General features: G+C 36.7%; 2 protein-coding genes across 6 annotated transcripts in view; both read right to left on the reverse strand.

Annotated features, from left to right (window-relative positions):
• Nucleotides 1-14233, reverse strand: part of LOC100343733 (pancreatic alpha-amylase) — a 50326-nt gene extending 36093 nt beyond the window's left edge. Inside the window, exons 1-2 of one of the 2 annotated variants that reach the window (XM_002715825.5) lie at nt 14184-14233; nt 13289-13362 (exon numbers count right to left, since the gene is read on the reverse strand). The gene's annotated coding sequence lies outside the window, so the exon portion shown is untranslated. Of the gene's footprint in view, nt 1-13288; nt 13421-14183 lie in introns of those variants that run through there. The other variant, XM_070076934.1, reaches the window with a different exon arrangement.
• The window catches only part of RNPC3 (RNA binding region (RNP1, RRM) containing 3), a 40664-nt gene continuing 30336 nt past the window's right edge, over nt 13163-23490 (reverse strand). The window contains exons 13-17 of one of the 4 annotated variants that reach the window (XR_011390129.1): nt 17562-17694; nt 15893-15964; nt 14793-14833; nt 14184-14258; nt 13163-13362 (exon numbers count right to left, since the gene is read on the reverse strand). Coding sequence is in view for 2 of the 4 variants with exons in the window: in XM_070076933.1 (XP_069933034.1) it covers nt 15905-15964; nt 17562-17694 (193 nt within the window). In the remaining 2 variants the exon portion in view is untranslated. Of the gene's footprint in view, nt 14834-15892; nt 15965-17561; nt 17695-23490 lie in introns of all 4 variants that reach the window. The other 3 variants (XR_011390128.1, XM_070076933.1, XM_017346044.3) reach the window with 3 other exon arrangements.

Below are 23490 nucleotides of genomic sequence, written 5' to 3' on the forward strand. Positions count from 1 at the left end.
GTTTGGCTTAGTTAGATGCCATTGGGATGCCCTCCTGCTCCGGCCCCATTCCAAGTTCTTATTTTGCTTTCTTCTCCAATTTCCTGCAAACGCACATCCTGGGAGGTAGAGATGATGGTTCAAGTACTTGGGTCCCCGCCATCTACATGAGTAATCTGGAATCAGTTTCACAGTCCTGGTTCTTTACCTTGGATCAGCTGCTGCTACTGGGGGCATCAGGGAAATGAAATCGCACATGAAAGCTTGCTCTCCCCCCACCCCCTTATCTCTTTCTACCTTTCAAGTGAATAAAAAATAAAGTAAAATACAGTTTAGAAATTAAAGCACGTAAAAAGGTACAGGAAAAAACAGAAAATTCATATTGCTAAAATGAATGTGAATACATGCTCAGCCTTGAGAGTATCTGGAAAATGTTAATTGTTAGAAATCATTTCTTATCCACTAAAAAGGAAAACAAAATAATTAGAGACATGACAACATCAAACTTAGTAAGAATGTGGTAAGGTACTATGATGCACTATAGTACCAGTAGTAGAGAGAGTACAAATTGATCCCCTTGTAGGCAATTTTGCATAATTTTAAGAGATAAAAATACACTTTAAATGCCACTTAGTTATCTAATCTACAGAAATCTTCATCCAAGTGTACAGGAAGATACATGCATAGATGTTTGTTACAGCATTTTTGAAAAGATTCTTTCTTTAAAAAGCAGAGTGACAAGGAGAGAGGGTAAGAGAGAGAAAGGGAGGGAGGGGGAATGAGGAAGGGAGGCAGGGAGGGAGGGAGAGAGAGGAAGAGGAAGAGGAAGAGGAAGAGGAAGAGGAAGAGAATCTCCCATCTGCTAATTTACTCTAAATTGGGTGCAACAGCCAGTGCTGAGGTAGGCTGAAGCCAGGAACCAAGAACACCATCATAATCTCTCGTATGAGTGCCAACAACCCAAGTATATGAGCCATTTTCTGCTGCTTTCCCAGGCACATTAGCAGTAAGGTTGATCAGAAGTGGAGTAGCTAAGACTGGAACTACACATCAAAAAGAGATGCCAATGTGGCAGGGGATGGCTTAACCTGCTATATCTCAATACTGACCCTTGTTAAAACATTTCTTGTTTGTGTTGACGAAATGTTTCTTCTATTTCTCAACATAATCAAGGCAATTTATGAAAAACACATAGCCTTCATTTTAGTGAATGGGGAAAAGTTGGGAAAATTCCCACTAAGATCCAGAAACAGACAAGGATGCCCATTCTCACTATTACTATTCAATATAATCCTGTAAGTTTTAGAGCCATCAGAGAAGAAAAAGACATCAAAATGATAAAAATTGGGAAGGAGGAAGTCAAATTATCCCTTTTTGGAAATGACATGGTTCTAATACAGGGGATCCAAAAAACTCCACTAACAGACTATTGGAACTCATAAAAGAGTTTGGTAAAGTAGCAGGATATAAAATCACACACAAAAATCAATTGCCTTTGTAAACACAGACAATGCCATATCTGAGAAAGAACTTCCAATATCAATATAATTCATAATAGCTAAAAAAATTAATCAACTCAGAATAAATGTAACCAAGAATGTCAAAGATCTCTATGATGAGAATTACAAAATATTAAAGAAATAGAAGACACCACAAATGAAAAAAATCTCCCATGCTCATGGATTGGAAAAATCAATATCATCAAAATATTCATACTACCAAAAGCAATTTACAGATTCAATGCAATTTCAATCAAAATACCAAGGACATTCTTCTCAGATCTAAAAAAAAAAATGATGTTGAAATTCATTTGGAAACACAAGAGACTATAATAGCTAAAGCAATCATAAACAACAAAAACAAAGCCAGAGGCATCACAATACCAGATTTCAAGACATACTGTTAGGTAGGAAGTTAGAAATTTAGCCTATGTGTGTGTGAGACAGGCCTTTATGACCAGCACCTACTGCTGAAGCTCCAGAAGCCCAACATTTTGCACTTCAAAGTCCTGTTCAGACCCTGATAACTGTCCAGGTCTTCCCCCAAGGAAAGCTCCCAGGAGAATTCTCTCTCCTCAGGACCAAATGGGTGACCTGATAACATGGGGCAATAAAACCTACACAGACACTCTAAGGGAAGCCCCTCTGCTCTGCCCAGGGCCAGCAAATCTGGGGAGGAATTTGCTAATTTTCATCCAACAAACCCTTCCACTAGGACTCCCCATCCTTTGTCCTGGAGGAGAGGGGGAGGTGGGTAAAGAGACTCTCTTAAAATCTAGGGAGTCCAAATAGACTGTGCTCAGTCTTCTGCCTCTCAGCTAAGCCACCCACCTGGACTGTCCAGGTATATTCTCTCCTTTCAACCATGTAACCTCGCTCTCCCCAGTCTGAGTGACTGGGCACACTCTCTTTGCCCCTTCCGTTCTGCCAGATGTCCTATCCCCAATAAAACCTTATCACTCTGCTCTCTGGACTCACGCCTGAATTCTTTCTTGCATGAAGACAAGAACTCCATGGCTTCCATGGCCTTTCCTCCGGTGACATTTCTACAGGGAAGTTATAAACAAAACAGCATGATACTGACACAAAAACAGATGTGTAGACAAATGGAACAGAATAGAAACTCCAGAAATCAATCCATATATTTACAATCAACTTATCATTGACAAAGGAGCTAAAATCAATCCCTGGAGCAAGGACAGTCTCTTCAACAAACAGTGCAGGGAAAACTGGATCTCTGTATGATGCAAAAGTATGAAGCAAGAATCCTACCTTACACTTTACACAAAAATCCACACAAAAAAGATCAAAGACCTAAATCTACAACCTGATACCATCAAATTATTAGAAAACATTGGGGAAATGCTGCAAGTCACTAGCATAGGCAGACTTCTTGGAAAAGATCACAGAAGCACAGGCAATCAAAGCCAAAATTGACAAATGAGATCACATCAAATTGAGAAGTTTCTACGCTGCAAAAGAAACATTCAGCAAATTGAAGAGGCAACCGACAGAATGGGAGAAAATACTAGAAATTATTAACTGATAAAGGATTGATATACAGAATCTATAAAGAGCTCAAGAAATTCAGCAACAACAACATAAACAATTCAGTTAAAAAGTGGGCAAAGGACTTGAAGTTATTTTTCAAAAAAGGATATTCAAATGGCCAACAGACACATGAAAAAATGTCCAGGATCACTAGCCATAAGGGAAATGCAAATCAAAACCACGATGCAGTTTCACCTCACCCCAGTTAGAATGGCTCTCACATAGGAATCAACAAACAATAATTGTTGGTGAGGATGTAGGGAAAAACGTGCCCTAATCTACTGGTGGTGGAATTGTAAACTGGTCCAGCCACTATGGAAGGTAGTATTGAGATACCTCAGAAATTAATATAGGCCTATCAAATGACCCAGCCATCCCACTCCTGGGAATTTACACAAAGGTAATGAAATCAACATATGAAAGAGTTATCTGTTCCACCATGTTTATTGCAGCTCCATTCACAATGTCTAAGATATAGAATCTAAGATATAGAATCAATAGTATCAATCAACTGAAGACTGGATAAAGAAATTACAGTGTATGTACACAATGGAATACTACCTAGCAGTAAAAAGAATGAAATCCTGTTGTTTGCAACAAAATGGATGCAACTGGAAACCAATATACTTAGTGAAATAAACCAATCACAAAAAGACAAATACCACATGTTCCCCCTGATCTGTGGTAATTAATACAGTATCTAAAAGGCAATCTATGGAAATGGTATTGACACTTTTAGATGCAATGATTTTGAACAGCCCAGGTCTTGACTGTTGAGGAACAGTTTTGTTCCCCATACTATCTTTTGAACTCTTAGTGTAGGGTTAATTTTATGAGTATAAAGTTAATTGAAAATATATCTATGTATAAAATAAAAATTGGAAAAAGAGAGGGTGTAGGAGGAGGAGGAGGATGGGAGTAGGGGTGAGAGGGAGGGTAGTGAGAGAAGAATCACTATGTTTCTAAATTTATATAAATAAAATGCATGAAGTTTGTATACCTTAAATAAAAGTTTTCTAAGTAAAAATTAAGTAGTGCAACAAAAACATTACATTACTATAGTTTTAATGATCTGTGAATACTTTAAAATTTACTGTATATGGGTGAAATGGTCATATTCAATTCAATTGTTGTTTATAGCCATTGTCTATATTCCCACTAAATTGAGGTATTTTTGATTTTTGTTTTTTAACAAAATATGTTATTGAAAAAATTAACAGAAAAATAAGAAAGAAAGGATGAGGGAGAGTGGGAACAAAGGAGGGAGACAGTGGGATGGGAAATATCATCTTAAAACTGCATATATGAAAATATATGCATAAACAATGATATGAAAATATATGCATAAATATGAAAATATTATCTTCTTAAACTGCATATATGAAGTACATAAAATCTTTTCCCATTATGTAAAAAATTTTACTTTAAAATTAAAAAAATTATTACATCAGAATTTTTAGAAATAACTTAAATCTCCATTGTATTGGAAAATGACTGAATAAAATATAGTAAGAGCCTACTATGTGATTTGTCCAATTAATAGATTGTGTATTATTTAAATACTTTGAAAGACTTTCTGCATTTGTATGTAACAAATTGGAAAAAGAATGTGCTCTTTATATATTCATTTGATCAAAGTAATGAAAATTTTATGAGATCTAACAATTACTGAGGTTGTAATATTAAAAATCATTACAGTTGTGGACTTCAAATTTTTTCTTAACATTCTGTGAAGGTTTTCTTTTACTTATTTTAAAACTTATTAATAATGTGAGTAAATATTGAGAACTATTGATTTTTCCAATCATGAGTTATTTTTATTGTAAAACAATTTTATTTTTGACAGTATTCTTTGTTCTTAAGTTTATTTATTTTGCAACAAATCACATAGTAGGCTCTTACACCAACATGTCTGGTTAAATTTTCATCATTTATTTTGTTGTACATTTTTACCATTAATGTTTTTTATTCATGTTTCTTTTTAAATTATGCTTGAAAATTTTGCCTTTGAATAGGAACATGTAGGCAACTTACACTGAATAGAATTATTATAAATTTGGCCGGCACTGCGGCTCACTAGGCTAATCCTCTGCCTTGCGGCGCCGGCACACCGGGTTCTAGTCCCGGTTGGGGCGCCGGATTCTGTCCCGGTTGCCCCTCTTCCAGGCCAGCTCTCTGCTGTGGCCAGGGAGTGCAGTGGAGGATGGCCCAAGTACTTGGGCCCTGCACCCCATGGGAGACCAGGAGAAGTACCTGGCTCCTGCCATCGGATCAGCGCAGTGCGCCGGCCATTGGAGGGTGAACCAACGGCAAAGGAAGACCTTTCTCTCTCTCTCTCTCTCACTGTCCACTCTGCCTGTCAAAAAAAAAAAAAAAAAAAAAATTATTATAAATTTGTGTTTACATCATTTTATTATTGTCCCATAGATTTTCTTTTTAAAGTACAAAAGTAGCTTACATATTTTGCCCTTTATCTTAGTATAAATTACTCATTCTACTTTATTCTATGAACAGAAATTATACCTCATATTTTCATAGTCCGAAATTAACACCTGTGCACATTTGAACACAATAAATAAAATAAAGTAGACTTAAAATACTTAACCATGACTTATTCTATTCCAGTTCAGGTATGGTTTAGATTTTTATTGTATATTTCATATAATCCTGCATAACATTAAATTTTTTTTGTAGGAATAATGGCTAGGGTTCACTCAGGTTTACTCAGACCTTTACTATTTTCTTTACTCTTCACTCCTCGTGCATCTAAGGTTACTCTGGATGTCTAAAATATGTTCTTTAAAATTTCTTATGGTGAATATCTGCTGAGGACAAATTCTATTAGTTGTTTCTATTCTCATGTCTTTATTTTACCTTTATTTTTAAAAAATTTCTTGTGGGTAAACTTATAGAAGTTATATTCTTCCAGAATCTTGAGGATATTCCATAAATATCTGGATTTCACAATACCTTTAGAGAAGTCAGGTGTCAATCTAATTGCTATCCCTTTAGATGAATTATCTTTCTGTATTTATTACCTTACAAATATCAATGTGTTGTTGTTGTTGTTGTTTTTTTTTTTTTTTTTTTGACAGGCAGAGTGGACAGCGAGAGAGACAGAGAGAAAGGTCTTCTTTTGCCGTTGGTTCACCCTCCAATGGCCGCTGCGCTGCCACCAGCGCACCATGCTGATCCAAAGCCAGGAGCCAGGTGCTGATCCTGGTCTCCCATGGGATGCAGGGCCCAAGTACCTGGGCCATCCTCCACTGCACTCCCTGGCCACAGCAGAGAGCTGGCCTGGAAGAGGGGCAACCGGGACAGAATCCGGCGCCCCGACCAGGACTAGAACCTGGTGTGCTGGTGCCGCAAGTTGGAGGATTAGCCTAGTGAGCTGCGGCGCTGGCCCAGTGTTAGTTTTTATGTTATCTAAATATGGATTGATTTGTTTTCTTGGGAATCCATGGCTTGACACTTTTAACAGATGTATAAAATATGATAGGTTAATATTTATATTTGTTTAATATTTATATTTATATTTGTTGCATCTTCCTGGTAAATTGTTCCGTTTATCATTATGTAATGTGCTTCTGTTGTTTGTGACAATTTTGCCATATATTGCAATATTTAGATTCTCAGACTTTTTCTATCCTTTCACTTTGAGTCTGTGTCTGTTCTTAGATGTAAAGTCCACTACATAAAGGTAGCGCAACATTGAATTTTTAAAATTTATTTGAAAGGGAGGGAGACAGAGACAGAAAGATAGAGATCTCCCATCAGTTTGTTAGTTACCCAAATGCCCAAAACTGCCAGGGTTGAGCCTGGATAAAGTCAGGAGGCAAGAGGTCAATCTGTGTTTCCTGCATGGATGTTAGGGCCTCAACTACTTATGCCATCACCTACTGGCTCCAAGGGTGCATATTAAGTGACGGAACAAGGACGGAAAACTCAGCCATTCTCCTTCATTGCCCAAAGGAGATAAACACTGGAATGTATTCCTTGCTCTTGAAATTCAGTTGGGTCTCACACCCTATTGACTTCATACCTCAATCCTTACAGCCACCTGAAAGACCAGTTCCAGGAATTCTCTGCCTGCTGCTCCCTAACCCACCCCCATCCTCAGCCCTCCAAAAATATAAAAAGGCCTGGTCTCTGGAGTCCAGGCCTTTTGCCACGTGTTCCATCATGGGCACACGGGCAGTTGGTCACCAACCTCTATGGATTTATTTTCTCTGAATAAATTTGGTCTGGCTGTAAATTCATACACTGCCTCTTCTCTATTCTGCACCTATTTTCCTAAAATTTTGGTGCCCCATGTCAGGAGACACCAATCTGCCACTCTTTTCCTAACAAACAGGAAACTGGAATCAAGAGCAGATCTATGACTCCTATTGAGGCACTCAAATATAGGATACAGGCATCCCAAATGAAATCTTAACTGTTACACTAAATGCCTAACCCTGGATCTTACTTTTTATCCATTTAGCTTATGTCATTTAATTGATGGCTTTAATTCATCAACATTTAAATTAATTTCTGATATGAGAGGACTTACTGTTGCCATTTATATTGGTTTCTTATAGCTTTTTTATCCCTTTTTTTCCACTCCAGTTTCTTCCTTTTCTGTGTCATTGATTTTTTGTAGTTTCACTTTTTGATTTCCTTTTCATTCACCATTTCTTTGTGGTTACCGTTGTAATCATATAAAATATCTTAAAGCTATGACACTCTATTTCAAACTAAGAAGTACATTTTAGTTGCATACAAAGGCTGTGCTTTCATAACTCTGCCCTTCTACCTTGTATTATTGATCACACAAATTCTATCTATTTACATTGCATGCCTTGTAACATAATTTGTAGGTTTAAAAAATTTATACTAAATATATGAGATTAAATCACCTGCTTTATAAAGCCATTGGATTCTGTACTTGTCTATACATTTACCTTTGCCAAGAATGCCTATATTTCTGTATCATTTTGTGTTGCTCTTTATTGTGCTTTTACTTCAATGTTTACAATTCTTCAGCATTTATTGTAAAGAGAAATCTGGTTGTGATTAACTCTCTTCTTTTGTTTGAGAAAATGTTTCCTTCATTTCTGATTATTATTATTATTTGCTTGAAGGATGGAGAAACAGTTACATCAACAGATACAGATCTGTCACCTACCAGTACACTGCCCAAAAGGGATTATGCCAGACCATGGCAAAGCTTCAGGTCTTCCCTGTGAGTAGAGACCTATCTACTTGAGCCATTACCTCTTGCCTCAGTAGACAGGCAGGTAGGAGGCTGGAATCAGGAGAGGATCTGGAAATGCCCATTTCCTTCAATTCTGAAATTGTTTGGCCAGATATGTAACTCGTTTGGAAGATGTTTGTTTGTTTGTTTTATTTTAGCACACTGAATATATTATCCCACTTCATTCTACCTTGCAAGGTTTCTGCTGAAAAATCTTATAATCTAATAGGAGCTCCCTTGTAAATGTCGTTACTTTTGATACTATCAAGGTTGTCTCAATATCTGGTAATTTTCTTTAGATTTATTTATTTAATTATTTTCATTAGTTTTACTTATTTGAAAGGCAGAGTTATACAGTGATAGGAAAGGGGTGTGGGGGGGGGGGGGAGAGGGAGAATCTTCCATCTATTGGTTCACTCTTCAAGTTGCTGCAACAGCCAGGGCTGAGCCAGGATGAAGCCAGGAGCCAGGAACTTCTTTTGGGTCTCCTATATGGGTAAAGGGGCCCAAGGACTCAGGACATCCTCTGCTGCTTTCCAAGGTGCATTAGCAGGCAACTGGATTGGAAGTGAAGCAGCCAGGACTTGAACTGGCACCCATATAGGATGCTGGCATTGCAGGCAGCTGTTTTACCCATTAGGCCTCAACACTGACCCCTATATATTTATTTAAAGTCAGAATTACAGAGAGGAGAGAGGAGAGAGCAGAGAAAAGAGAGAGGAGAGAGAGAATCTGCTATATGTTGGTTCACTTCCCAGATGACAAAAACAGACCAGGCCAAAGCCAGAAGTAAGGACTTTCATTAAGTCTACAATGAGGGCACAGGAACCCAAACACATGGACCATCTTATATGCTGCCTTTTTCCCATCACTAGTGAACTGGATCAGAAGTGGAGAACCTAGGACCCCAACTGGCAACAACATGGGATAAGTGTCACAGGCCGTCCCTTTACCTGCTACACCACAACGCCAGCCCTATATCTGTTACTTGGAGCAGATGGATTATTACGGTATCTAGTGTAGGTTCTTTTGTATTTCCTAGTTTTCTTTGAGTGTCTTGAATTTCATGCTCTATTTTTGGGAAAATTTCAGAAACTATTTCTATAAATACTTTCCAAATAATCAAACATAACACTTGAATGCTATTGCCTTTCAGGAGTGGGAACCATTTTTCTCTGGCAAGGGCCATTTGATATTTATATCATTCATGAGCCACACAAAATTATCAACTTAGAAAAATTAGCCTGCTATAGATTTATTGAATTTTGAGTTCCACCTGAGGTTGCCTTGGCAGAGCCAGACCACACAGGCCTCGTATGGCCTATGGACCAGCATTTAACACCACTGCATAATCAGGATTTTACTGATTCTGTTCAATTACCAGCAACAGGAACCAGAGCCATTAAGACTAGATTGAAACAAAGAGTTCTTGTATTATTCTGTGACAGCCGCCTTAGATTTTACACCTTACATGCTTTAATGACCTCACACTAGTTCAGTGCTAGAAAAAGGCATAAATGGAAACTAACCACATGGAAGTAAGAATTTTATATACTACATACTGCAACAAAAAATTTTTTTCAGGTGCCTAGTTTCCCTCTTGATTTCACAGCCCCATATTTTGTTGGTTTGTTCTATAGAACAAGTATCAACTCAAATTTCATGTAGTTTAGATGAAATCCCATTCCTATTTCAAGTGAAATATTCAACCTACATTTAGCCAGTTTAATAGCACCAAATCTCTCTAGTTAAAGGAAAAATAGAATTTATTGTTTAAAGTAATTGAAAATTTTGAATAGTAGGGTAGCTGTTAGGGCTTCTGCATGAGGCTCAAATTATCAGTATTACTCTAACTCCATAATGGCTCTTAGGCTCATATATAATGGCCATGGGCTATCAACAGGATTACTGCCAGGAAAATTTTGCTAACAGCTCCAGACTTACTCTACCAAATAGAAAGAAAAACAAAGATTATTGTATAAGCCCCAGGAAATTCATCTAATTCAACCTACTTGGACCATAGTTTTAACTTATGTTGGGGATGTTTGTATATTACTCACAGAGATGTTAAATTTTAGATATCTAAGTTCTTAAACTTATCAAGTAGTTCAAAGCTCCAAGTGAAGCAAGAAAGCAATAGGAGTGCTAGATATCTCAGTGAAAATCAAGGTGGAAGGATGACTGAAGTTTGGTCTAGACCTCAGAATTTTCATATAACCAGAATGAGGTAGACTGATGCTACAGTTTGGAAACGACTTGACTCTGTCTTCCAAATTTTCACGCATCAGAAATGTGGTTCTCAGTGCAGTGGTTCTGAGGTGGTGGGATTTTTATGAGGTGATGCCTCGTTCAAGATGATTCGATCATGGAGGAGGTCATTATCCTCAGAAAGGATTAAATTAAGTTCTTATGGGACTCCAGTTTCACAAGTAAGACTGGTCCCTTGTTCACTGGCTTCCTGTATCACCATCTGATTAATCCCTCTTGCCATGTGTTCCTGACATTGTGATGCCATCCATCTCATGGCCCTCACCAGAACAGAGCAGTGGCCAGCATCATGGTTTTGGACATTCAGAACTGTAAGTCAAATAAATGATATTTTGTTATAGCAACAGAAAATGGACTGAAACCGTTATGAACCAGAATGAAAAGCCAACATTTCGGAAGTTACAATCTATCAGACTTGTATTCAGTATGTTATATTCATCAAATCCACAGCCTTAAGGTATGTTATATTATTCCCAAGTAAATAAGACAGAGTAGGTTAAGAATTTGCACAAAGCTATAGACCAGCTATAAACATAAGGTCTGAATTTAAGACCCATACTCCTAAAAATACTACAGTATACAGTTTCTCAGTCAACTATTTAGAATGAATTTCCTGTTACAAAACTGGGATGGGAACTTGAGTTTTAAGTTATTAAAAATACTATTTCTTGCATATCTGGAAGATCTACATGCTTTAAGGAGTAACTTATTTCCCTTTTGGCATACTACCCGTCTGAAGTCTTTATAATTTCAAAATCCATTTAGACAATCCTTTCAATACTCTCAATTTTTTTTTTAAAGATTTATTTATTCACTTGATAAAGTCAGAATTACACACACACACACACACACACACACACAGAGAGAGAGAGAGAGAGAGAGAGAGAGAGAGGTCTTTCATCCGGTGGTTCAATCCCAAGTTGGCCGCAATGGCCAGAGCTGCACTGATCCAACAGGAGCCATCAGCTTCCGGGTCTCTAACCCACGTGTGGGGGCCCAAGGACTTGGGTCTTCTATTGCCATAGCAGAGAGCTGGATTGGAAGTGGAGCAGCTGGGACTCAAACCAGCATCCATATGGGATGCCGGCAGTACAGGTGGCAGCTTTGCCCACTATGCCACAGCATCGGCCCCCATGTCAATTTCTTGAATTTAATTCTTTCCATCATTCTGCCTCTAGCCTATCCTCATCTTCATATCCTAGATTTTATCCAATATAATCAAATTTCAGCCATCTTTTTATTTCAATCTCCCAATTTTCTATTTTCTACCTCTAGTAAAGAATTCCAAGACATCTTCAACTGTACTGCAACCCACAATTGATTATACTATTTGTCACTGTAACTCAACTTGTATTTTCTCAATTAGTTCCTTACTCAGATTACTTTCCCCTCATCTTCAATCCATCACTTCCTATTTCACTGAAAAAACACTTTACATGTTTCTGATAGATACTGAACTACAAACATTCAGATCCACATTATCCATCTTTCATTATATTGCTATTAATGATATTTTCATGATTACTTTAGAAACCTTGTATTTGTGAACCAGATCTATGGCTCTAGCAATCTCTCTCATTCCTGGATGTTTTTTTCTCTAATGAACTAGTCCTATTAACATATAAATTTGTCATATCTTTAGTCTTTAAAAAAAAAATTCTTCTGATACTGTATTACCTTCCATTTATAATCAATTTCTCTATTCCCCTTGAAAGCAAAGTTTCTAGAAAATGAATTGTCCTCAATTTTTATTAAATTCCTCTCTACAATTCTCATGAATACCACTTTTCACTCTTTCCATTCATTAAATAAGCTTGCCAAGGGAAAGGCCTCAAATGTTGCCAAACCCAATGATCAATCTTGACAGCTTATTTTTGATTCATCAGTAAGGTTAATATATTTGATCATCCCTTCCTGTTTGGGATGTTTTATTTGATTTTTAGCTGTTCTTCAGTCTGTCTTAATTGTTTCTTACCTACTTGATACCTCAACATTAGCATGTTACAAGATTCATTTCCTTATGCTTCTAATTATCATCTTTAATTCTTTAATGTTCTTACTCTCTGCACTTCACAACACTTTTAAGTAAAAGGGAAAAAACTGATTCATGAAAGCATTTTTACATGTCTTGAGTCCCAGGCAGTAGCTCTAAATTGAAGCTATTATTGTATACTCATAGGAAAGTTATCAAGAAGATAAAAAAAAATCTTATATTGAGCTGATATTAATTTCACTAATGAAATAGTAATTTCATATGAGAAATATTTTCAAACTTAAATAATACTTTGATAGAGGATAGATTTATGGAAGATTAAATTACAATACACAAATTTCCGGAAACAAGACAAATCCCTCACTACCAAAAGGAAAATAAACAAAAAGCAAAAATCTCACAAAACCATTTAAACAAAAGTACTTCTAAACCAGTTACAATAAGTAAGATTATTATTAAAAGTAAAAAGGAACAAAAACAGTATAAATTCATTGCATTCAGGTTAAGAATGAAAAATGGTAATATTTATAAACAGAAAAGGAAATTCACATTATAGAATTACCCTAAGAAATTTTATAATTATCAAGTTACATTTTTCAATATGTATAAAAGGAAAGGAAAAAATTACAAACACCATTTTATTGGAATGAAAATAATTTATTATATATAAGGCAACTTGTTAAAGCACATATATCTCTAATAAACTGATTTAAATGCGTATAGATTTAATTTTTAAACACATTTGCAAAGCTTGTTACGCACAGTTCCATAGTCCAACTGGTAAATTTCTTCTCAAAGTTGAAAAGCACTTGAAAGATACGGAATTCAAAAGGAACCTAAAACATCATAAAAAGTCAATTAAAAAAATAATCACAAATGTAACTGTTAACTGTTCACTAGTTTAAAAGTAAATGCTAAAACATTTGCACTTAGAAAATTAGTGAATCATGTCAAAATATCCAAATTTAATTAACAGTCATATATAAATTTATTTATACCATAAAAATAAAATATTTTTCATTGTGCCTATAGAAAAAATGAACAATTGCAATTTCAATATCTACTCTCAATACACTCTTAGAGTGATAATGATTATTAATAAACTGAGTTCTTATGGTAATAATGATTATATACAGGATTCTGAGTAGTTTTCATAGTACTTTACGAAAGAATTCTGAAGAAATATATAGGTCCCAACTCTTTACTGTTATACTTATAGAAGGCTGGATGGCTAGGTTGATATTAGTACCTCACAATTTCACTCTAAGAAAACAGGATTCAAAATGGTCAGTCCCCACAATTACTCAAACTAGATCCTTAGATACCTCCATTTCCAGATATTCTGACTTATTAGTTCTAAGATAAAGCCTAGGAATCCTTATGCAGAAAAACGTTTCTTTGGTAGATTTTTAACCTTGGATGCATATTACATTCACTATGAAAAATCTGAAAAATGCCAACAGCCATATTACAGTATAAGCAATTAAGTCAAAATCTGAAGGGGAATCAGACATCAATATATATTTTTTCTTTTAATCAGTATTTTATTTTTTTAAAGTTTCCAGGTCATTCCAATGTGCAGCCAAGATTGAGAATCACTATTCTGGGTAATTCTGGTCATCTAACATTTTAGAAACTTCTTTCTTCATATACCTACCAGAAGTGTTTCTCTAACGGGGCTACCTTGAATCAACATTGTCTTTTCCCCTCTGTTATAATTTTCTTATTGTCTCTTTTTTTTGTTTAGAAAAAATGGTGAGAAGAAAAATACTTCTAATTAGTGTATGTGTCAAAGGAGATTTCAATAATAAACTTCAGAACTGACATGTAATACTCTCACTTGGAATTAATGTAGAGATTCAGTTGTTTTAAATTTCAAATTATGTCTGAATTCTATAAAGCACCTAAACTGAATATTAACATAAACTAGAAAGCAGATGTTTCTGAATTATATTTAGGCAATACACAAATAGAAGAAACAAGATCATGGTTAAAGTAAATGCATATTCTCAAAGTAAGTTGACCTGATTCACTAACTTTCTCTGGAAAAATTATACAAACTAAAGGACATCAGAAATTCAACAGTAAATCTAAGAAAAATAAAAAACTTGTTCAATCTACATAGTTTTTCAAATATTTCATTTGAATAAAGTATAAAAAATTATTACTTAACCTAGGTCAATAGGTAGGTAGAAGAGGGACAAAACAATTCTAGAGAAAAAAAAAAAAAGCACTGCCCCAAAAAGGATACCACAAGAAAGGATACACTTTGTATGACAGTATTACAGCAGTATTAACGCAGGAATGCTTCGAAAGAAGAACAGCAGAATGTAGTTTAATTTTTTCTTAGTTTTCATCATTAGATTACAAATAAATGATTTTCTTAAATAAAAAACTGAAATTATTTAATTTTTCCTCTAAAGTAAGATTTTTGACTACACCTGTATAACAGAAAACAAATATTCAAGGCATCTCATGGAGGAACTAAACATTAAGCATACTTTTCTCTTAATTATATGACTTTTTTCTCAGCTGAAGACTTACTTCATGTTCCTCCAGTTTAAAAGACAGATTTAAAGTTGAAAAGGTGCATTTCCAAAATTTTCAAATCAAATAGTGCAACACAAACTTTTAGAATTTAAAATGCTTAATTCTGCCACTTTTAATCATTAAATTATTTAAGACATTCAACTTCACAAAAACGTATTTTATGAAGTGTGTTTTTATATTCTCAGTACTACAGAATCCTAACAGCTAGATAGCTTAGCTTTAAGTGTTTTTCTCAGAAGCTTTCCAAGTGTGGTCCTTGGACCAGTTACCTCACTATCACCAGAGAATTCAAGTTAGGCATATTCTTTGGTATAACTAAGGGTGACCAGCTTGTCCTGGCTTATCAGTTACCTTGCTCATTTTATCACTGAAAGCCATGAACCCTGGCAAATCTCTCAGTCACAGGAAAATGGACAATTGGTCATCTGAGGCTCCATCTAAGATGTATTCAACTAAAAACTTTTGCGGGCATATGTGCAGGGAGACTAGTAATCTGTGTTTTATAAAAATGTCCATTATAATACATGTTAAAGTTTAAGTAATAATGTTTTATTCTAGACAGGAAAAGAAAACAGAGTAACAGATGCATTCCTGTTATAAAATTCATTCTTCAAACTTAATTTTTATATACAAATGGACTTTATTATAATTTTGAAATTCAGTGGGAATTAATGGCATAGACAAGATATATCCTAAAAAAATCTTGAGATATCAAAATTACTAAGCTATTAGGCTTTTATTTTTAATTTTAATTCTGGAAATAGTCTTTTTTTTTTTTTTTTTTTTTTTTTTTTTTACATTTTATCTTTAACTTACCTTTACTGATTTTTAACATTTCCTTTTTCCTTCTTTAGAATCTTGTTTTGGTCTAGCAGATCGAGCAAACTGCTAATATTTTAATATTAAGGTTTCATCACAAGAATCTTTTCCAAATAATTATCAAGCACTATCTTTGGTTTAACAATTAAGACATCCATATTCCATATCAGAGTATCTAGGCTTGATTCCTGGCCCTGCTCTTGACTCTAGTTTCCTGCTAATGCAGATCCAGGGAGTCAATAGATGATGGCTCAGGTTGGCTCTTTTTACTTAAATGTGAGACTAGACTGAGTTCCTAGCTATTGGCTTTGGCCCAGGCCACTGCAGGCATTTGGGAAGTGAACCAGCATAAGGAAACTTTCTATATCTCCATCTCTCTAATAAATAAAAAGATAAAAAAACAAAAAACAAAAACACTTTTAATATAGTATGAGTACCACTGTTTTTTTAACTTACCATGACTGTCTACTATTTGCTGTCTATGATTTATAAGAGAAATAAAAAATTAACCTTTTGTTTAGAGTCACTATTTTTTAGACCTAGACATTTTTTTCTCCTGCTGCTTTCTGGCTTGCAAATTACATTAATTACTAAAAGCAATATGGTTAATCACTAATACATTCTGGCTATTGAAATTCTCATGTAGGAGTGGCCTTTGAATGGGGGGGGAGGAGTGGCAGTGAACATTTTTTGTGTAGTGGATAAGCTGCTGGTTAAGATGCCCATATTCTATATTAGAGCATCAAGGTTCAAGTCCCTACTCTATTCCCGATTTCAGCTTCAAGCTAATGTACACACTGGGAGGCAGCAGCTTTGGCTCAAGCACTTGGATCCCTGCCACCCAAGTGGGAGGCCTGTACTAGCTTCTTGGATTCTGGCTTCAGGCTTCAACCTGGCCCCAACCCAATCTGTGGGCATTTGGGGACTGAGCTAGCAAATAATGCTCTCATTTCTCTGCCTCCCAAATAAATGAATAAAAATTTAAAAGGAGTGGGGAGGTACAGTATTTGGCACCTAATGCCTGGTGCCTGCATCCCACATTAGAGTACCTGCATTGGGGCCCAGCTCCACTGCCAATTTCAGTTTCCTGCTAATGCGAATCCTAAGAGGCAGCAATGCTGGCTGAAGTAGTTGGATCCCTGATACCGACGAGGGAAACCTGGACTGAGTTATTGGTTCCCAGCTTCAAACTGGCTTATCTGGAACCATTGCAGGCATTTGAAGAAAGAACCAGCAGCAGGTGGGATGGGAGCGGTCATTCAACAAAAAACAAAAAACAAACAAACAAAAAAACACTTCAAAGTATTTGTGTAAATCACAATATGAATAATAACGTTAAAATGAATTACTGTTTAATGACTCTAAATGTATTTCTAGATATTCTCTTCAGGTACTCTTCTAGGCTTAGCTTTAAGTATCAACTTTTGAGCTGAATAATCAAACATTTAGACTTGGCTAGAATTTAGTAACCTCAAAAAAGTTGAAATTCCTGTATATTGAATTAAAATCTAATTAACAAAGTTATATGACTCAGCTAAGGCATGTTTAAGTACAACTACCCAAGTTAGAATTTCAGTTAGATGTTAGAAGGACAACATGATTTTAGTTTCAGTTATACACTTCTTCTAAAAATTAAAGTTCTGTAACAGATTGATTTAAAGGATACAACCACCATGGGTTTTCCAAAAAGAACATATCCATTAGCTTCCTTTAAGGCTTTTGCTGCTGCTTTCTCATTTGGAAGTCCAATGAAAGCTTGACCTTTCATGCGACCTTCTTTCATTAACCGTATATCAAACCTACAAGTCAAGGAAAAAAATTAGTTTTGATTCAAAGAATGGCATAAAATTATGATGATGTGAATAAAAATGTGAACATAAATTTTGCTATTTCAAAGTAAAAATGACTATACTATTTATTACAAGATTAATTAGGTCTTCTAAAGTTGGATTTTATATTACAGTGTACAAACATACTGTGAGTCTGATGGTAGGCTTTTATCTATTTTTTAACTAATAAAAATGTACTTCCATGATTTAAAAATTATATTGCTGGCAACTATATAACCATTCTCCTTTTTATTTCTTATGTTTATTTTTTTTGAAAGTTTCATTTTTGTTCAGATGACTATAAGGAAAAAACAAAACATACATTCAAGAACACAAAGGATAACAGGAACCAATTATAAACAATTACAGAATTGCAGTGTAGAAAGGGACCTTACTGCTCATCTGGTCAAAATCATCATTTTACAAGTGATATTTACAGACATTCAATGACTCTCCAAAGTGCACAGATAAAATCTGAGACAGAAACACAAACCAGATTTTTTTAAAATCCAATATGGTGTTTTATTATTTTACAATATAGTCATTTTCAACACTTTTTTAGACAATTATATCCAAAAGACACTTAGAAAATTAGAAAATTTTCAGATTAGTATTTGTTATAGGCATAAAAGAAAAAGAACAAGACCTAGCATTTTACATAGCTAGCAAAAGAAATCTTGATATCCTGATGAGAACAGAGTATCTGCCAATAATGAATGTAAATGCAGAATTACAACACAGTGCCAACTGTGCATAACTATCACTTCTCTATTTTAGCCTCCACTCAAAAATCTCATTTTTTTCTATTCTAATTTCCTTTTAATTTTTCTTCTAACTTCAAATATTAATTTTTATCTCATTTATAAACCTCACTCCAGACTCTCTTTTCCACAAAAGGAGCTTTAATGTTTAATGACTGAGAGTCTTCCTTTAGGATTAACAAGGGGCTGGTGCTGTGGCACAGTGGGTAAAACCGCCACCTGCGGTACTGACAACCCATATGGTCACCAGTTCAAGTCCCAGCTGCCCCACTTCTGATCCAGCTCTCTGCTATGGCCTGGCAAAGCAGCAGAATACGGCTCAAGTCCTTGGACCCCTGCACCCATGTGGGAGGACCAGAGGAAGCTCCTGGCTCCTGGCTGTGGATCAGCGGAGCTCTAGTTGTTGCAGCCATCTGGGGAGTGAACAGAATGGAGCAGCAGAATGGAAGATTCTCTCTCTCTCTCTGCCTCTCCTTCTCTGTGTAACTCTGACTTCCAAATAAAATAAATAAATTTTTAAAAAAAATACAGAATTAACAAATACGAGTTTTAAAGAAGGAAATTCTAACTTCAAATATTATTTTTTATCTCATTTATAAACCTCATTCCAGACTTTTTTTTTTTTTTTTTTTCACAAAACGAGCTTTCATGTTTAATGCAGTCTGATTAAAAGACAAAAATGTATTGCCAGAGTTAGAATCTAAAATATTCTGCCAAGTGCTGGCATTGTGTCATAAAGGGTCAAGCTACCACCTGAAACATCTTTATTCCACATGGGAAGGGTTTGTGTCCCAACTGCTCCACTTCTGATCTGCCTACTAATGGACTGAGGAAAGCAGCAGAAGATGGTCCAAGTGTTTGGGGCCCTGCCAAACAAGCGGGAGACCAGGATGAAGCTCCTATCTCCTAGCTCCTAGCACTGGCCTGGTGCAAGCTCGGACACTGTGGCCATCTGGGGAATAACCCAGCGAGAAAGAACTTTCTCTCTCTGTCTGCCCCCATCTCTCTGTAACACTTTCAAATAAATAAGTAAATAAATCTTTAAAAAATAAACAAATGAAATAAAATATTTTGCCTGTAGATATATTCTTAGGCAGATCATTAAAACAATGGTTTTCAAATTGTATTCTCTGGGCTAGCAACTTTAACATCATCCAAAACCTTTATAACAAATGCAAAGGAAAACCAGACACTCTGGGTATGGGCCTACAAAACTGTTTGCCAAGTTCTCCAGTGGATTCTTACACAATATTCAAGTTTGAGAACCAATGCTTTGGAGACAGGGGCTGAAGCCAAAATTTATCATGTGTCTATCTCTATGAAGATTTATTAGAATACAGACATGAATATTCATTTACGTATTGTTTATGGTTCTTTTCACTCTACAATGATAAAACAGTAGTTCTAACACTGCATGGTCTACAATAAAATAAAAATATTAAATTTTTGTTATCTACTCTTTATAGTAGAAATGTACAACTCTATCAGATTACTTATACAATGGAATAAATGAATTTTTCATATAAATTGTATCTCCAAAGAGAAAATCATGGGGTAAGAAAAAAAAAGGTAATTTTAACAGATAAAAACAAAACATGGATGATTAGGGAGAAACTACCAAAATTAGAGGGACACAGTGGACCTACATGGAGGCATAGGACACCCACAAATCGAGACTCCAGAAGCCAAGAGCCTACGTACCAGTGTTGAAAAGTGAGGTGAGACTGGACTGCAGCAGCCCAAGCCACTGGGAAAAAAGCTGCAGGAAGAGCCTAGAGGAAACCAGGCTTGGAACCTCAGTGGGGGCAGTGTACCAGCCAAACTAGAGGAAAAAAAAGAAGAAAAAAAAAAAAGAAAGAAAAAAAAAAAAAGAGGGGATAGACACATTTCTCTCTCCCCAGTCACTTTACAATGGTGTACTATAACAAGATGAAAGAGCAGGCACCATTTTGGACATATGTAACAGCTATGCCAATTCGTGTCTGTGCCAGCAACCAGCTTAGTGGAGACTCCTGACTCTGGTGGGGAGAACTAACAGGGAGCCAAGAGCTTGTGACTCTGTTTATCAAACCTGGTATGTGTCACTTAGGCACACCCTTAACCATGGAGAACTGAACAGAGCTCCTTGGCCATACCCACTACAAGCCTCTAGATATTCATTGAAAGCAGACATTCCATTTATCTATAGAGTCATAGTACAAAGATAAAAGCTGCCGCAGCAAAAAAAAAAAAAAAAAAAAAACCAAGTACCTCCACAAATGCAAACAACAATGTACCAATTCAAAAAAACAAGAATAAGGAAGTCAATATGACATTCTCAAAAAAACACAGAACTTCAATACTATATTTTGAAGATGGAAAAAATGGAACTGAAAAATTGATCATAAGACTACACAGAAGTAACCAGAAGCAAATGCAAGAACTACTCAAATTGATACAGGACATCAAATAAAATTTCTCCCATGAAATTAGATTTTTTTTTTTTTTTTTTTTTTTTTGACAGGCAGAGTGGACAGTGAGAGAGAGAGAGACAGAGAGAAAGGTCTTCCTTTGCCGTTGGTTCACCCTCCAATGGCCGCCGCGGCCGGCGCGCTGCGGCCGGCGCACCGCGCTGATCCGATGGCAGGAGCCAGGAGCCAGGAGCCAGGTGCTTTTCCTGGTCTCCCATGGGGTGCAGGGCCCAAGCACCTGGGCCATCCTCCACTGCACTCCCTGGCCACAGCAGAGGGCTGGCCTGGAAGAGGGGCAACCGGGACAGAATCCGGCGCCCCGACCGGGACTAGAACCCGGTGTGCCGGCGCCGCTAGGCGGAGGATTAGCCTAGTGAGCCGCGGCGCAGGCCAGAAATTAGATCTTAAAGAGAAATCAAAATGAAATAAAAACTGCAGTGGAGAGCCTTAACAACAGAATTGGTAAAGCAGAAGAAAGAATATTGGAGTTAAAAGACAAAGCACACAAAGTATACAGTCAAACCAAAGACAAGAAGAGGAAATTAGAAATCTAAAAAACACTGTTGGTAATCTGCAGGATACTATAAAATGACCCAACATACAAGTTCTAGGAGTTTCTGAAGGCGTGGAAAGAAAGGAAGGATTAGAAGTCCCTTTTAGTGAAATAACAGAAAACTTCCCAAAGTTGGAGAAAGAAAGGGACATCCAAGTTACAGGAAGCACATAGAAGTCCTAATACACATGACCACAAAAGATCTTCGCCACAACACATTGTAATCAAACTCCACAGTAAAACATAAAGAGAAGATTCTAAAATGTGCAGGAAAGAAACACCAGATTACTCTCAGAGGATCCCCAATTAGACTCATGGCAGACTTCTCATCAGAAACCCTATAAGCTAGGAGGGAATGGAGAGATATAGTCCAACTCTTAAGAGAAAAAACTGTCAACCCAGAATACTATACCATGCAAAGCTCTCATTTATAAATGAAGGTCAAACTAAGGCCTTATATAACAAACAGAAGTTGAAAGAATTTGTCACCACCCATCCAGCCCTACAAAGAATGCTTAAGGATGTGTTGCATACAGAAACATGGTCATCACTACAAAAGAAGGTAAAGAAAAAAAAATCTCTCAGTAAAAGTTCAAAGGAAATTCAAAGTTAAAAAATAGGACTATTTTTGGAAAAATGGCAGGGCAAAGTCATTACTCATCAACAGTCCAAAACTCTCTAGTTAAAAGACACAGACTGGCAGAATGGATTAAAAAAACAAAGACCATCTCTTTGCTGCCTAAAACAAAGACAAATCACCAACAAAGATACACGCAGACTGAAAGTGAAAGGATGGAAAAAGATACTCCATGTCCAAAAAAAAAATAAAAAAAAAAAAAGAAAAAGAAAAAGAGCTGGTGTAGCCATCCTAATATCAGACAAAATAGACAAATAGACTTTAACACGAAAACATTAAGAGACAAAGAAGGGCACTACTGGCCGACACCACGACTCACTAGGCTAATCCTCTGCATGCAGCGGAGGCACATCGGATTCTAGTCCCGCTCAGGGTGCCGGATTCTATCCTGGTTGCTCCTCTTCCAGGCCAGCTCTCTGCTGTGGCCCGGGAGTGCAGTGGAGGATGGCCCAGGCCCTTGGGCCCAGCACCTGCATGAGAGACCAGGAGGAAGCACCTGGCTCCTGGCTTCGGATAGGTGCAGCGCGCTGGCCGCAACACGGCGGCCACTTGGTGGTGGACCAACAGAAAAAGGAAGACCTTTCTCTCTGTGTCTCTCTCACTGTCTAACTCTGCCTGTCAAAAAAAAAAAAAAAAAAAAAAAAAAAAAAAAAAAATTGGCCAGAGCTGTGGCTCACTAGGCTAATCCTCCGCCTTGAGGCGCCAGCACACGGGGTTCTAGTCCCGGTCAGGGCGCCGGATTCTGTCCCGGTTGCCCCTCTTCCAGGCCAGCTCTCTGCTGTGGCCAGGGAAGTGCAGAGGAGGATGGCCCAAGTACTTGGGCCCTGCACCCCATGGGAGACCAGGAGAAGCACCTGGCTCCTGCCTTCGGATCAGCATGGTGCACCGGCCGCAGCGCACCGGCCGCGGCGGCCATTGGAGGGTGAACCAATGGCAAAGGAAGACCTTTCTCTCTGTCTCTCTCTCTCACTGTCCACTCTGCTGTCAAAAAAAAAAAAAAAAATTAAAAAAAAAGGGTACTATGTAATGATTAAGGGATTAATTCAACAGGAACATATAACTACTATAAACATATATGCACCTAATTACAGGGATCCTGGCTATTTCAAAGAAATGCTAAGGGATTTAAAGGGAGACTTAGACTCCAATACAATTGTAATGGGGGTCTTCAATACTCCACTTTCAGCAATGGACTTTTCAACCAGACAGAAAACAACAAGGAAACGGCAGATTTAATCGGCAACATGGACCTAACAGATATCTATAGAACTTTTCATCCTAAAGTTGCAGAACACACATTCTTCCCAGCAGTGCACGGAACTTTCTCTAGGACAACATAGTAGCCCATAAAGCAAGTTTCAGCAA

The sequence above is a fragment of the Oryctolagus cuniculus genome, chromosome 7, assembly GCF_964237555.1.
Source record: "Oryctolagus cuniculus chromosome 7, mOryCun1.1, whole genome shotgun sequence".
NCBI lineage: Eukaryota > Metazoa > Chordata > Mammalia > Lagomorpha > Leporidae > Oryctolagus > Oryctolagus cuniculus.